This window comes from Hypanus sabinus, chromosome 1 (assembly GCF_030144855.1).
Source record: "Hypanus sabinus isolate sHypSab1 chromosome 1, sHypSab1.hap1, whole genome shotgun sequence".
NCBI classification, from domain to species: domain Eukaryota; kingdom Metazoa; phylum Chordata; class Chondrichthyes; order Myliobatiformes; family Dasyatidae; genus Hypanus; species Hypanus sabinus.
The window spans coordinates 31907800-31919743 of record NC_082706.1 but is presented as its reverse complement, the minus strand read 5'-3'; the positions used below and the strand labels follow the sequence as shown (position 1 = coordinate 31919743).

The window sequence follows — 11944 nt, the reverse complement described above, 5'->3', positions numbered from 1 at the left end:
TTGTGCCACTTTTCAAATGGGAAAGAAATGAGCAATTTAATATTTATGAATTTTAAAACGGTTGCTGATAGAGAAAAACATTCTTATTTGAATCTCGTTTGGCCACTCAGGAGGGAGTCGGTGATCTTTGTCATGGGGAACTTCGGATGGGCTTTGGTTATGAAATTGAATTGTAGCTCCCACTTTCATTCTAACATCTAGAATATGGGTATGGTAGGAAGGAAAAGCCAATAGAATCTACCAGTCATGTCAGCAGAGCAAAAGGCAATCAAAAATGAAAAAGATGCACATTTTTCTCCTGTGCTTCAGAATATGTTAAATATTTTAAAACAAGGATATCTGACAGGGGTTTGCATTGTATAGTCCGGCGAGTCAGACTTTTCTATAGTGACCATAAGAGAATTTTCTGGACTACTTTGACTTTTAATTTAGACAAGGCTGGAACCATTATTTCAGAAGGAGATGGTCATTTAATATTCTTCGTTGAAATAATGCAGAAAAGCAACCTTCACTAGCAAGGAACCCCGAAGGCAGCCAGCAAATAAATGTTTAATAATCATGTAAATATCAAAAATGAGGCAACGGGCTCAAACTGCAGGGAAGGCATGCAAATGTACCAGGACAACTATATTACAATGTCAGCAAATTAGACACAGAGGTCTGTGCAAGGAGAAACAAAATTAGCTTCTTACATTTTAATCTTGCTTTGAAACATTTATTCAGTTCTGTGATATCAAAGATGAATGCAAACACTCAGTGGCCACTTTCTTAGGTACACCCGCACACTTGCTCATTAATGCAGTCAGCCTATCATATAGCAGCAACTCAGTGTATTAAAGCATACAGACAAGGTCAAGAGGTTCAGTTGTTGTTCAGACCAAACACCAGAATGGGGAAGAAACGTGATCTAAGTGACCTTGTCCGTGGAATGATTGCTGGTGCCAGACAACGTCGTTCGTGTATCTCAGAAACTGCTGCTCTCCTAGGAATTTTGTGCACAATATCTCTAGAGGTTACAGAGAATGGTACGAAAAACAAGACAGAAATCCAGCGTGCAACAGTTCGATGGGTGAAAATGCCTTGTTAATGAGGACGATCAGAGAAGAATGACCAGACTGGTTCAAGTTAACTGGAAGTTGACAGTAACTCAAGTAACCACGCTTATAACAGTGGTGTGCAGAAGAGCACCTCTGAATGTACAACACATTGAGCCTTGAATTGGATGGGCCATAGCAGCAGAGGACAACGAATATACACTTAGTGGCCACTTTGTTAGGCACTGAAGGTACCTAATAAAATGGCCAGAGTGTGGAATCATAGAATTGTTCTGGGATAGAAGAGGCTAGCTGGTTAATTAAGTCTGCACTGACCTTTAGTAGAATAATACTATCAGTCCTGTTACCCTGATCTCTCCTCATTGTTCTGATAATAACTCTCACACTGGCTGATCTAATATGATGTAGACGGGTCTGTTGACTTTGTTTCTGATACTATTAAGGCAAAGAGTTCCAGATGATATGCATTATCAGAATATCTGTTGCCTCAGATTTTAAATCTTCTATCCTGCACTTATAGAACATACAACACACAGGAACAGGACCTTTGCCCACAGTACTGAGACAAACTAATTAATTGAGTAATTTTAAGCCCAAGATCTTGTAGGTCTACAAGATTATGAGAGGCATAGACAGGGTGGATAGTGAGTACCTGTTTCCCAGGGCAACAATAGCAAACACCAGAGGCATATGTACAAAATTAAGGGAGGGAAGTTTAGGGGAAACATCGGGGCAAGTTTTCATACACAGAGGGTTGTGAGTGCCTGGAATGTCTTGCCAGGGATGGTGGTGGAGGCTAAAACATTAAGAGCCTCTTGGACAGGCATGTAGATGAAAGAAAAATAGAGGGTTATGGGGTAGTGTGGGTTTAGTACAATTTTTTTAAGGATTATATGGGTTGGCACAACATGGTTGAAGGGCCTGTACTGTGCTGTAGTGTTCTATAGTTAAAATAAACGACTTCTTTCTGTCAATGCAGTGCTCATGTTCCTCCATTCTCTGCACATTCATGTGCCTATCCGAGAGCCTCTTAAATGCCTCAATGGGCTAAATGCAGGACATTGGCAGCAGCTGAGTGGAAACCAAGATTACTCATACTGTATTTCACTTTGACTCCTTGACTCCATCATATTTGCCTCTACCATCCCCTGGCAGAGCCTTTCAGGCACCCAACACTCTCTGTGTAAAAATCTTACCTCACTCACCTTTTTTTGATCTTTCGCCTTGTATCAGACATTCTGAAGGTAAAAGAAAGATGCTGGCTGTCTACTCTATCAATGCCTTTCAGATTGTGAGGCTGTGCTCTCTTGTCCCAGACCCACCCACTATAGGAAACATCCTCTCTACATCCTATCTATCTAAGCCTTTCAATGTTTGATAGGTTTCTACAATATCTCCCCTCATTCTTCTAAACTCCTGCCAGCATGAGCCGTCAAAAGCTCCGTATACATTAACCTCTTCATTCCCAGAATCATGAACCTTCTCCAAAGTCAGCACATCTTTTCTTAGAAAGCCCAAAGCTGCTCACAATTGTCCAAGTACGATCTGATTCGTGCCTTAAAAGCCTCAGCATCACATACCTGCTCTCATTTTCTAGTCTTCTAGTAGTAGGCCTCCGTTAGTCTTGATAGACCATGGATTTGCGCCTTGGGAAGTTTCCAGGGTGCAAGCCTGGGCAAGGTTTTTTTTATGGGAGACCAGCAGTTGCCCAAGCTGCAAGTCTCCCCTCTCCACACCACCAATGTTGTCCAAGGGAAGGCATTAGGACCCATACAGCTTGGCACCGGTGTCATCGCAGAGCAATGTGTAGTTAAGTGCCTTGCTCAAGGACACACACGCAGCTTCAGCCAGGGCTCAAACTAGCAACCTTCAAATCACTAGACAAATGCCTTAACCACTTGGCCACGTGCCAACACTAGTCCTCTATAAATGAAGGTTAACATTGAATTTGCCTTCATCGATTCAACTTCCAAGTCAACTTGTAGAGAATCCTGCACAAGGACTCCCAAGTCCCTTTGCACCTCTGTTATTTGAAAATAGTCTATGCCATCACTCCATCTACTGACGTGTTTGAGCACACATTTCACTACACTATGTTCCATCTGTTACTTCTTTGCCCATTCTCTCAATATATCTAAGTCTTCCTGCAGACCCCCTGCTTCCTCAACACCACTGCCCTGCCACCTGTCTTTGTACTGTCTGCAACTTTTGGCCACAAAGCCATCAATTCTGTCATCCAAATCGTTGATGTATAATGTGAAAAGAAGCAATAACAATACTGAGCCCTGATTTATCTACTTGGTGGCTCAGCACTCAGCCAGTGTATGGTTCACTCCTCTGAAGCAGGTGTGTGAATCCGATGAGATTAATGCTTTCACAAGAGGTACAGGAGACCACAGCTGCTGGAATCTGGAGCAACACACAACCTGCTGGGGGATCTCCACGGCTTAAGCAGCACCTGTGAGGAAATACATTGACAATTTCCTTCCTCGTAAGCAAAGAGATTCTGCAGCTGTTGGAAATCCAGAATGGCACACACAGAATGCAGGAGGAACTCAGCATCTATGGAGAGGTATAAAGAGTTGACAGTTTGGGCTTCAACATTAGGACTGCATAGGAAATGGGAAGAAGCTAGAATAAGAAGGTGGGGAGGAGGGGAAGGAGTACAAGCGAGAAGGTGATAGGTGCAGCCAGATTGGTGAGGGAGGGGGAATGAAGTAAGAAGCTGAGTGGGGGGGGCGTGGAAAGGGGGGAAAGTAAAGGGCTGAAGGAGAAGGAATTCCCACTGATGCTGCTTGACAGCTGAAGTGCCTCCAGCACGTTATTGCTAGTACTTTTATAGTTTTCGTGGCTGTCGTCCATTGGGTTCACCGGTGACAGGAAACCTTTGTGAGCGGGTTTTACAGTGGAAAGGCCATTGCATGTGGTTCCACTCTTCTCAGCCTCTGAAGTCTGGGTCTAGAGGTACGAGCAAGCATCACAAACTAGGCTGCATCCTTGGTTGCAGTAGACGATCATGACCTATCATGCCCATTGCTTTGCAGTTCCACCTTCCTGGCTGTTGCACGTCACCGTCCATCTCAGTCTGCTGGAGCTGACTTCTCATGCTAGGACAGGCATGTAAATATCATACACAGGGCAGTAAAGCACCAGGCAGGCCATTTGGCACGTGGTCTTGTGCCAACCTTGATGCCAAATTCTAAACGTCCTCCTCATAGTTATCAAGAATAACACATTGTCTGACAATATCAAATCAATCTCAAATTGTCCATAATGGTAAGACCCACATTTCTGAAGTACTGTGCAATTATCTGATGAATGTATAAAATCGATAGTATTGCTTGCTTGTATTTATACAAGCTGGGCATGGGTTTTATTTTAATTTTGGGAAATTGCTTGTATGCAATAAAATATTTAATTTTGCGGAAGTTGTAGTAAGTGCATGTGCAGATGTTCCATGCCTTTGCACGGTTTGAAAAGCAGACACAGAGGTGGAGCTTTTCACGGCGCCAGGGCTGGGCGGATGCTGTCCGTGTAAACGCCCTGGGATCGGCGGAGCAGGGCTCTCTTCGCCTATAAATACCAGGCGGTCCGAGGCTCTGAGCGCAGCTCCTGAAAGACTTGCAGCCTTGGTAGGCCTGGCTCAGAGACAAATCACCATGAGCTCAGCCGAGGATTGCGGACCCTACTCCCAGCTGGTTAGCCCTCTGGGTTACGGCCAGCACTTCGACACGCACCTCCGTAAGGCAGCGCTGCCTGACATCTTCCACTCTGTCAACCACACGGCCATGCAGAGGCTGTTCGAGAGATCCGGGGACAAGAAGGCGGAGGAGAGGGCGCGGATCATCTGCTCGAACCAGAGCAGCGAGGAGATCAGCCGAGCGCTGCTGGCTCTCAGAGTCCGCAGGAAAGCGAAACTCACGCAGCTGTTCCGCATGGGTTGGAAATCGCTGAAAATCTTCTCGTAGAGAGCGGGAGTCCGTGGCCGTTTGGCACCGCGCACCATCTCCCAAGCGTGTGAAACGCTGCAAAACGTGGAGACGATGGAACTTTCCTCATCGCAGAAGTTCGCTTCGTGAAGCGGCTTGAGGCAGAAGAAATTAAAACAAAGTTTCAAAATGGAATGGACACTTGCATCTCATAGGTGCGTGAATTCAGTGGCCGTACAGACTGACGGAAGTCCCGTTAAGGAACTGATTTGATGGCCACTTGATAAATGAGGACACAAGTTGGTTGATTTTCAGGAGCAGCTGGAGAACTTTCAAAGGACTTTTGAAACAAAATCTCAGGAAGAACAGATTGTACAGTTTATTTATTGTTGACGCTGGCGGTAGAGCCAATTATTTTGTGAATGATGCGGTGATTCCGTAATTTAATAAACATTGAAAACTGTATTTACGCTTTGGTCGTTTCTTAAACCACCTAGTTCACACCCCAGCTGAATAGCGCGCTCCCTTTGATATCTGCATCTGATTTGGACACAAGAGACTGCAGACACAGGAATCTGGAGCAACAATCAAACTGCGCAGAACTCCGCGGCTCGAGCAGCATTGGCCGATGGAAGTGGACAGGCGGAAGTTTTGGTCGGAGACCCTTCATTTTGGAAAGTGATGCTGCTTGCTCCGCCGAGTCCTTCCTGCAGTTTGTTTCTTGCTCCGATACACCTGAATTGTTGCGTTTAAGATTCCCACTTCTGTACACTTTTTCACGAACTAATTCAGAATTGGGCTTAATATCACTGGGATATGTCAAGAAAATTTGCTGTTACACGGCAGCAGTCCTGGGTGATGGGGCTTCGTAATGTTGGATGGTGCAATCGAATCATTCTGATTTGAATCTTCGTATGTAATAAACAATATATTGGTTTTCAAAGGAACATGTTAATTAATTGTCGTAGTTACTTCTGGAATTGCGGCAGTCATTCCATTATCTAGGAACATACGGATTCCCCCCCACCCCCAGATTCAAAGCCTCACTTGTTTTTTTTTGAAGAGCACGGTTTCAAAAGAGGGAATATCAGTATAAGGGCCAAAGGCATGTGTCGTGAAATACGATGCTTTGCGGATGCAGTACGAAGCAATACATAATAAAACAACTAACTTACAATAGGACAGCGCGCACATGCACACGCACACAAAGTACATTAAGTAGTGGAAAAAGGGAGGTAAAATGCTAAATAAAAGCGAGAAAATGCTAAATAAAAGCGAGAAAATGCTAAATAAAAGCGAGGAAATGCACACGGGTTAATCGCACATTCAGAAATCTGATGGCACAGGGGGAAATAGCTACTCCTGAAACACTGAGTGTTATAAGGCTCCTGTGTCTCCTCCTTGGGCATGTCTGGGGTGGCGGGGTCCTTAATAATAGACGCAGCCTTTCTGAAAATATCAAAGAGGAGGATGAAAATCTCTTTTTCTCGTTCAAGTGCGACGTGCTGTACTGAAAGTGCGGTAGGCGCCTGGAACGTGTTACCAGGGGAGGTGGGGGAAGCACTTACGTTTAAGAGACATTTACAGACATGTGAACAGGTAGGGAATGGAGCAGTCTGTGTTAGGCATAGAGGGATATGGAATGAATGCAGGCAGATAGGACTGGTTTGGACCGGCAACGTTGTTGGCATAGATACGATGGGCCAAAGGGCATATCCCTGTGTACCAGTATTCTGCATAATGGAGGATACTGCAAGACCCCGGAAAGCTGTCAACCTGAGGAAGAGCGGAGTGAACTTCACTCAGCGACTTCAGCGAACACGGCATTCTGATGTAACGTCAACTTAAGTGGAACTTAAATTGCAGGAGATGGAGGGGTTTGCTTAACTGTCTTCTCTGCTCTGTAAAATTTTAGACACGGGAAGGCTGATGTGTGGGAGCATTCAGTTTGGTCTAATCCTTTGCAAACAAACTATCCCAAGACACGTTTTGATTAAAATGTCTCTTCTTCAAATCACATTACATCACAGGTGGAACTCTTTCAGGTTGACGCTAGACATTCTACTCATTTCTTTGGTGGGAAATGTTGGAATAACAGCGTGTTCCCTTCAGTGAGCAGCCTGGTTCTTACAACTTCTTTGCACTGTGCCATCCTTTAACATTTGGTCGAGAATCTTTGAGCATCTGTGTTTATCCTACATGTTTGCCTTTAGAAACAGTAACCATTCTCAGCTCAATGACAATAGCATCTGGTTTCTGTCAATGCTACCACCGTTCAACAGTTTATATCAAACAGACATGTCCTCCTCCACTGCCTCGACTTCTCAAATGTGCTATCCTGATTGATCCGGGACTTTTGGATCTTCCTGTCTCGGAATATAGCCCCATCCTGGTCACCCTTCACTCACCTAGTGTTTCTTGAAACAGCTTCGACAGCCCTAATGGAGCCCTTTTTGCAGTAGAAAGATCGAAAGCCTGCAACGCAATACAGGTCCTTTGGCCCACAATGCCGTGCTGGACATGTACTTATTTTAGAAATTACTGTGGGTTACCCAAAGCCCTCTATTTTTCTAAGCTCCATGTACCTCTCCCCTATCATATCTGCCTTTGTCACCATCACTGGCAGCCCATTCCACGCACTCACACCCCTCTGCGTAAAAAACTTGCCCATGACATCTCCTCTGTACCTACTTCCAAGCACCTTAAAACAGTTCCCTTTCATGTTAGCCGTTTCAGCCCTGGAAAAAAACCTCTGACTATCCACATGATCTATGTCTCTCATCCTCTGTCGCTCCAAGGAAAAAAAGGTCAAGTTCAGTCAACCTGTTCTCGTAAGGCATGCTCTCCAATCCAGGCAACATCCTTGTAAATCTCCTCTGAACTCTCTCTGTAGCATCCACATCCTTCCTGTAATGAGGTGACCAGAACTGGACACAGTACTCCAACTGGAGTTTAACTAAGGTCTAATACGGCTGTTACATTACATCTCGGCTCCTAAATTCAATCCCATGATTGATGGAGGCCAATGCACCGTATGCTTTCTTAACCGCAGAGTCAACCTGCGCAGCTGCTTTGAGTGTCCTATGAATTTGGACCCCAAGATCCCTCTGATCCTCCACACTGTCAAGGGTCCCACCATTAGTACTATATTCTGCCATCATATTTGACCTATCGAAGTGAACCACCTCACACTTACCTGGGTTGAGCTCCCTCTGCCACTTCTCAGCCCAGTTTTGCGACTTATCGATGTCCCACTGTAACCTCTGACAGCCCTCCACACTATCCACAACACCTCCAACCCTTGTGTCATCAGCAAACTTACTAACCCATCCCTTCACTTCCTCATTCAGGTCATTTATAAAAATAATGAAGCAAAGGGGTCCCAGAACAGATCCCTGAGGAACACCACTGGTGACCGTCCTCCATGCAGAATATGACCCATCTACAACCACTCTTTGTCTTCTGTGTGCAAGCCAATTCTGGATCACCTCACTATTTTTGTTCTACATATTTTTATACATCTCTTATTATATTTTGTAGTATATTTTATGTGTTGCACAGTGTTGCCTGTGATAATAAACCTGATTCTGTTTCGCTCACTAATTGCTTTAGTACAGATTTCGAAAGAGCAGCATCCTTGACAGGTCTCCAGCATGTAAAGGTGCTAATCATTTTTAGAAAGTGTTTCACAAATCTGTCAATAGAATGCAAAGAATGGATTTTGTCTCAACACAGAGAGACAGCTCTGGGATACAGCGCATAAATTACAGCAACAGCAATGTGTAAATCTCAGGTGGCACAACCACGGATTTGGCAGCGCAGCTGATACGGCAATTGCACTCGTGAATGTGCACGTGCCAGATAATTATTATTTCATTGTGATGGTATTTAACTCCATTCTTTTCATCATAGCGCTTGTTGAGTCTTGACCAAAGCACCACAACTTTTTCCTGTCAGCTTGCATTCGGCCTTGCCTGAGGAATTGTCGAGTCAACTGACGCTGTAGACTAGCGATATTTATTTTATATTTAGTTATTCCTTTCAGCTTCAGCGTTGGCTTCATTTTCTATTTGAGAGTTTCAATTAACGGCCCTGTCGACCTGGTGTTTATTGTTTTCTTTTCCCTCTAATTCTGTTCACATTAAAGTCTCTGAACTAACGACTGGCTTTCAGTGTCTCTCGCTCCGCACTCAGGCCATATCCGAACACAGTGACATCGGGTCTCCAGAGTTTTACTGCCCTTGCAATTATAGAATGTCCTTCACATTCCTTTCAGGATGTCACAATGAGATGTGGCACTCTTGATGAGTACCTGTCATTGTAACGGACATGTGGCAGCAAATTTATGCACAGGAAGCTCCCACAGTGGGGCCTCCCAAGTCCGAGGCAAGGGTGGACTGCCTCTGTTCAGTCCAAATGATGGCCGCCAAGAAACTCACCCGTGATCGTGGATACAATTTTATTGCTGCATCATCAGTTTGCATGCTGCCTCAGATGGTCACGCAAATAAAATCATTTTCGCTGTATCTCCGCACATGTCACAATAATAAACCAGCGCCAACACCCCAATCTACAGAAGGATTTTCGGAGATCGTGTACACCATGCAGAGGGACGGAGCATCACAACTGACTGTGGATGCGAAAATTCCATGCCCATCTAGTGCATGCTGGAAGAGACAGAATATTTTTTAAAATAGATGTCAAAGAGTGTGTTGTGTAATGAAGGTGTTAATTGAGGCTCATTCTTAATGAAGCAGCCAGTTTGGATTGTAGATCCAAATTAAGGGAGAGGCATAATTCAGTTGCTGCTATTTACTTTATCACTGGGTTTCTAATTAAAATATTTACTTCTGGTTAGTACCACCTAATTGAGTGAAGGTTCAGAAATATCAGCCAATCTCAAAGATGTTCTTTTACAAACAGAAATAATTGAGTGTTCCTTTTTTGGTGGGAGTGACTGTGGGGTGGAGGGGAGTTGGCTGAATCTAAGCTGTGTTGCTTAATTGAATGACAGTACCTACACCTGGTCCCTTCCTAGGTGGTTCAATAGATTTGACCTGTACTAAGTTCATGGGTGCATATGTCTCAATGAGTGCAAATCCAATCTCCTTATACTGCCCAGGACAGAACAGTCTGGTTGCTAGGGACCCGAAACATTCATTCCCTCTGCTGCTGACTGGTTCCAGAGTGGATGCATTGTGTACCCTCAACGGATGCACTGCAATCACATGCCCAGGGTACCCCCAACAGCAATTCCCAAGCCTGCAGACGTGGTTACCAAAGAGGGGCATGTCCTGCAGGGTAGGTGAGCACCACTATCTACAGCTTCCTCCTCCTGCACCAGCTGCCGTTCTTCACCAGTGGGTCTACATCCTGGAAGTCCTTTCCTAACAGCACTAAGGAAGTACCCTCACCACTTCAAGGTCAGTTATTGCCCAGTCATGGAGGTATTTCTGGGAAGGGCGATAAATGGTGGCCTTGGAATCGACCACAGCACCAGGTAATGAATAAAATCAAATATTAAAGCAGTACAGTAATGCTTACCCTTTGAGAAAAATGATTTTAAGTGGTGCAAATGTTGGCAGTGTTGTGGTTTTCCATCAGGCAGAAGTCCCAAACAACCTGGACTAAATTAATCCTTGGTGTTTACCAGTGTATTGACCGGAACATCCACCGCAGTGAGAATGAGCTGGTTCTTTGCATCTCAGTCTGAAAGGACCAACTACACACAAGTGTGCAGGATTTAGACAGATTAGGAGAATGGGCAAAGGGGTGGCTGATAGAAAACAGCATAAGGAAGAGTATGGTCATGCACTTTCTGTGTGGAATAAAGGCTCAGACCTTTCTGAGATGGGAGAAAATTCAGAACTCAGTTGTTGCAAAGGGACTTGGAGTCCTTGGGTAGGATTTCCTGAAGTTTAGTACGCTGGTGGAGTCAGCAGTAAGGAAGGCAAATCCAATGTTAGCATTTATTTCAAGAGGACTAGAATATAAAAGAAAGCATATAATGCTGAAGCTTTCTAAAGCTTTGGCTAGAACACACTTGGAGCACTGTGAGCACTTTCGGGCCCCTAACCTAGGAAAGGATGTGTTGTTCTTGGAGAGAGTCCTGATGAGCTTCACAAGGATGATCCGGGGAATGAAAGGGTTAATGTATAAGGAGCGTTTGATTGCTCTGGGCCTGTAATCATTGGGGTTTGAAAAAAATGAGGGGCATCTCATTGAAACCTATTGAATATTGGAAGGACTACATAGAATGGACATGGAGAGGGTGTTTCCTTTAATGGGGGAGTCTAGGACCAGAGAAGGATCTTCCTTTCAAACAGAGATGAGGAGGATATTTTTTTTTTTAGCTAGAGGGTGATGAATCTATGGAGTTCATTGCCACAAACAGCTGTGAAGGCCATTCATTGGGTATATCTAAAGTGACGGTTGTTAGGTTCTTGATTAGTAAGGACTTCAAAGATAGGAGAATGGAGTTGAGGTGAAAATACATCAGCCCTGATCAAATGGTGGACCAGACTTGATAGGTGAATAGCCTAATTCTGCTCCTATGTTTTATGGTCTTATGATCATAAATAAGCTCTTAAAGGGAATAACAATGGGTCATAATTGGGTATGCTATTGAGGAATTAGGATAGACATTGGTTTGGGCAGTTTCCAAGATCAGATTAGAGACTGAAGCCTTGATTGAGGCACCAAACAGTGGATGAAGTCAGATGAGGCTGAATACTGCCTGCTACAGCTCAGACTTGCCTCTGGGAATTACCTGCATCTCTTGTGAAATTGGAACTGGAGGAGGACTACTCCCTGGCTTGGAGAAATGTTGCCTTGTTTCTAAATACATTATATGGTTATATATGTATATAGTTAAATAGCAACAAACTTGACTTGAGAGATAATCCCACCTCCTCTGTCTTCTCAGGAACCCATTGTTACAAATCAAATGCATTTTCCCAC

At 44.3% G+C, this 11944-nt stretch overlaps 1 protein-coding gene across 1 annotated transcript; it reads left to right on the top strand.

Annotated features, from left to right (window-relative positions):
• Positions 1 to 4576: 4576 nt before the first annotated feature.
• LOC132392852 (transcriptional and immune response regulator-like) lies at positions 4577 to 5449 on the top strand. Its single transcript, XM_059967379.1, has one exon. It carries the CDS (start codon positions 4715 to 4717, stop codon positions 5021 to 5023), a length of 309 nt encoding a protein of 102 aa, XP_059823362.1. The 5' UTR covers positions 4577 to 4714; the 3' UTR covers positions 5024 to 5449.
• Positions 5450 to 11944: the final 6495 nt, after the last annotated feature.

Coding starts and splice junctions, on each gene's coding strand:
- LOC132392852 (XM_059967379.1), top strand. CDS start 4,715: ATGAGCTCAGCCGAGGATTGCGGACCCTACTCCCAGCTGGTTAGCCCT.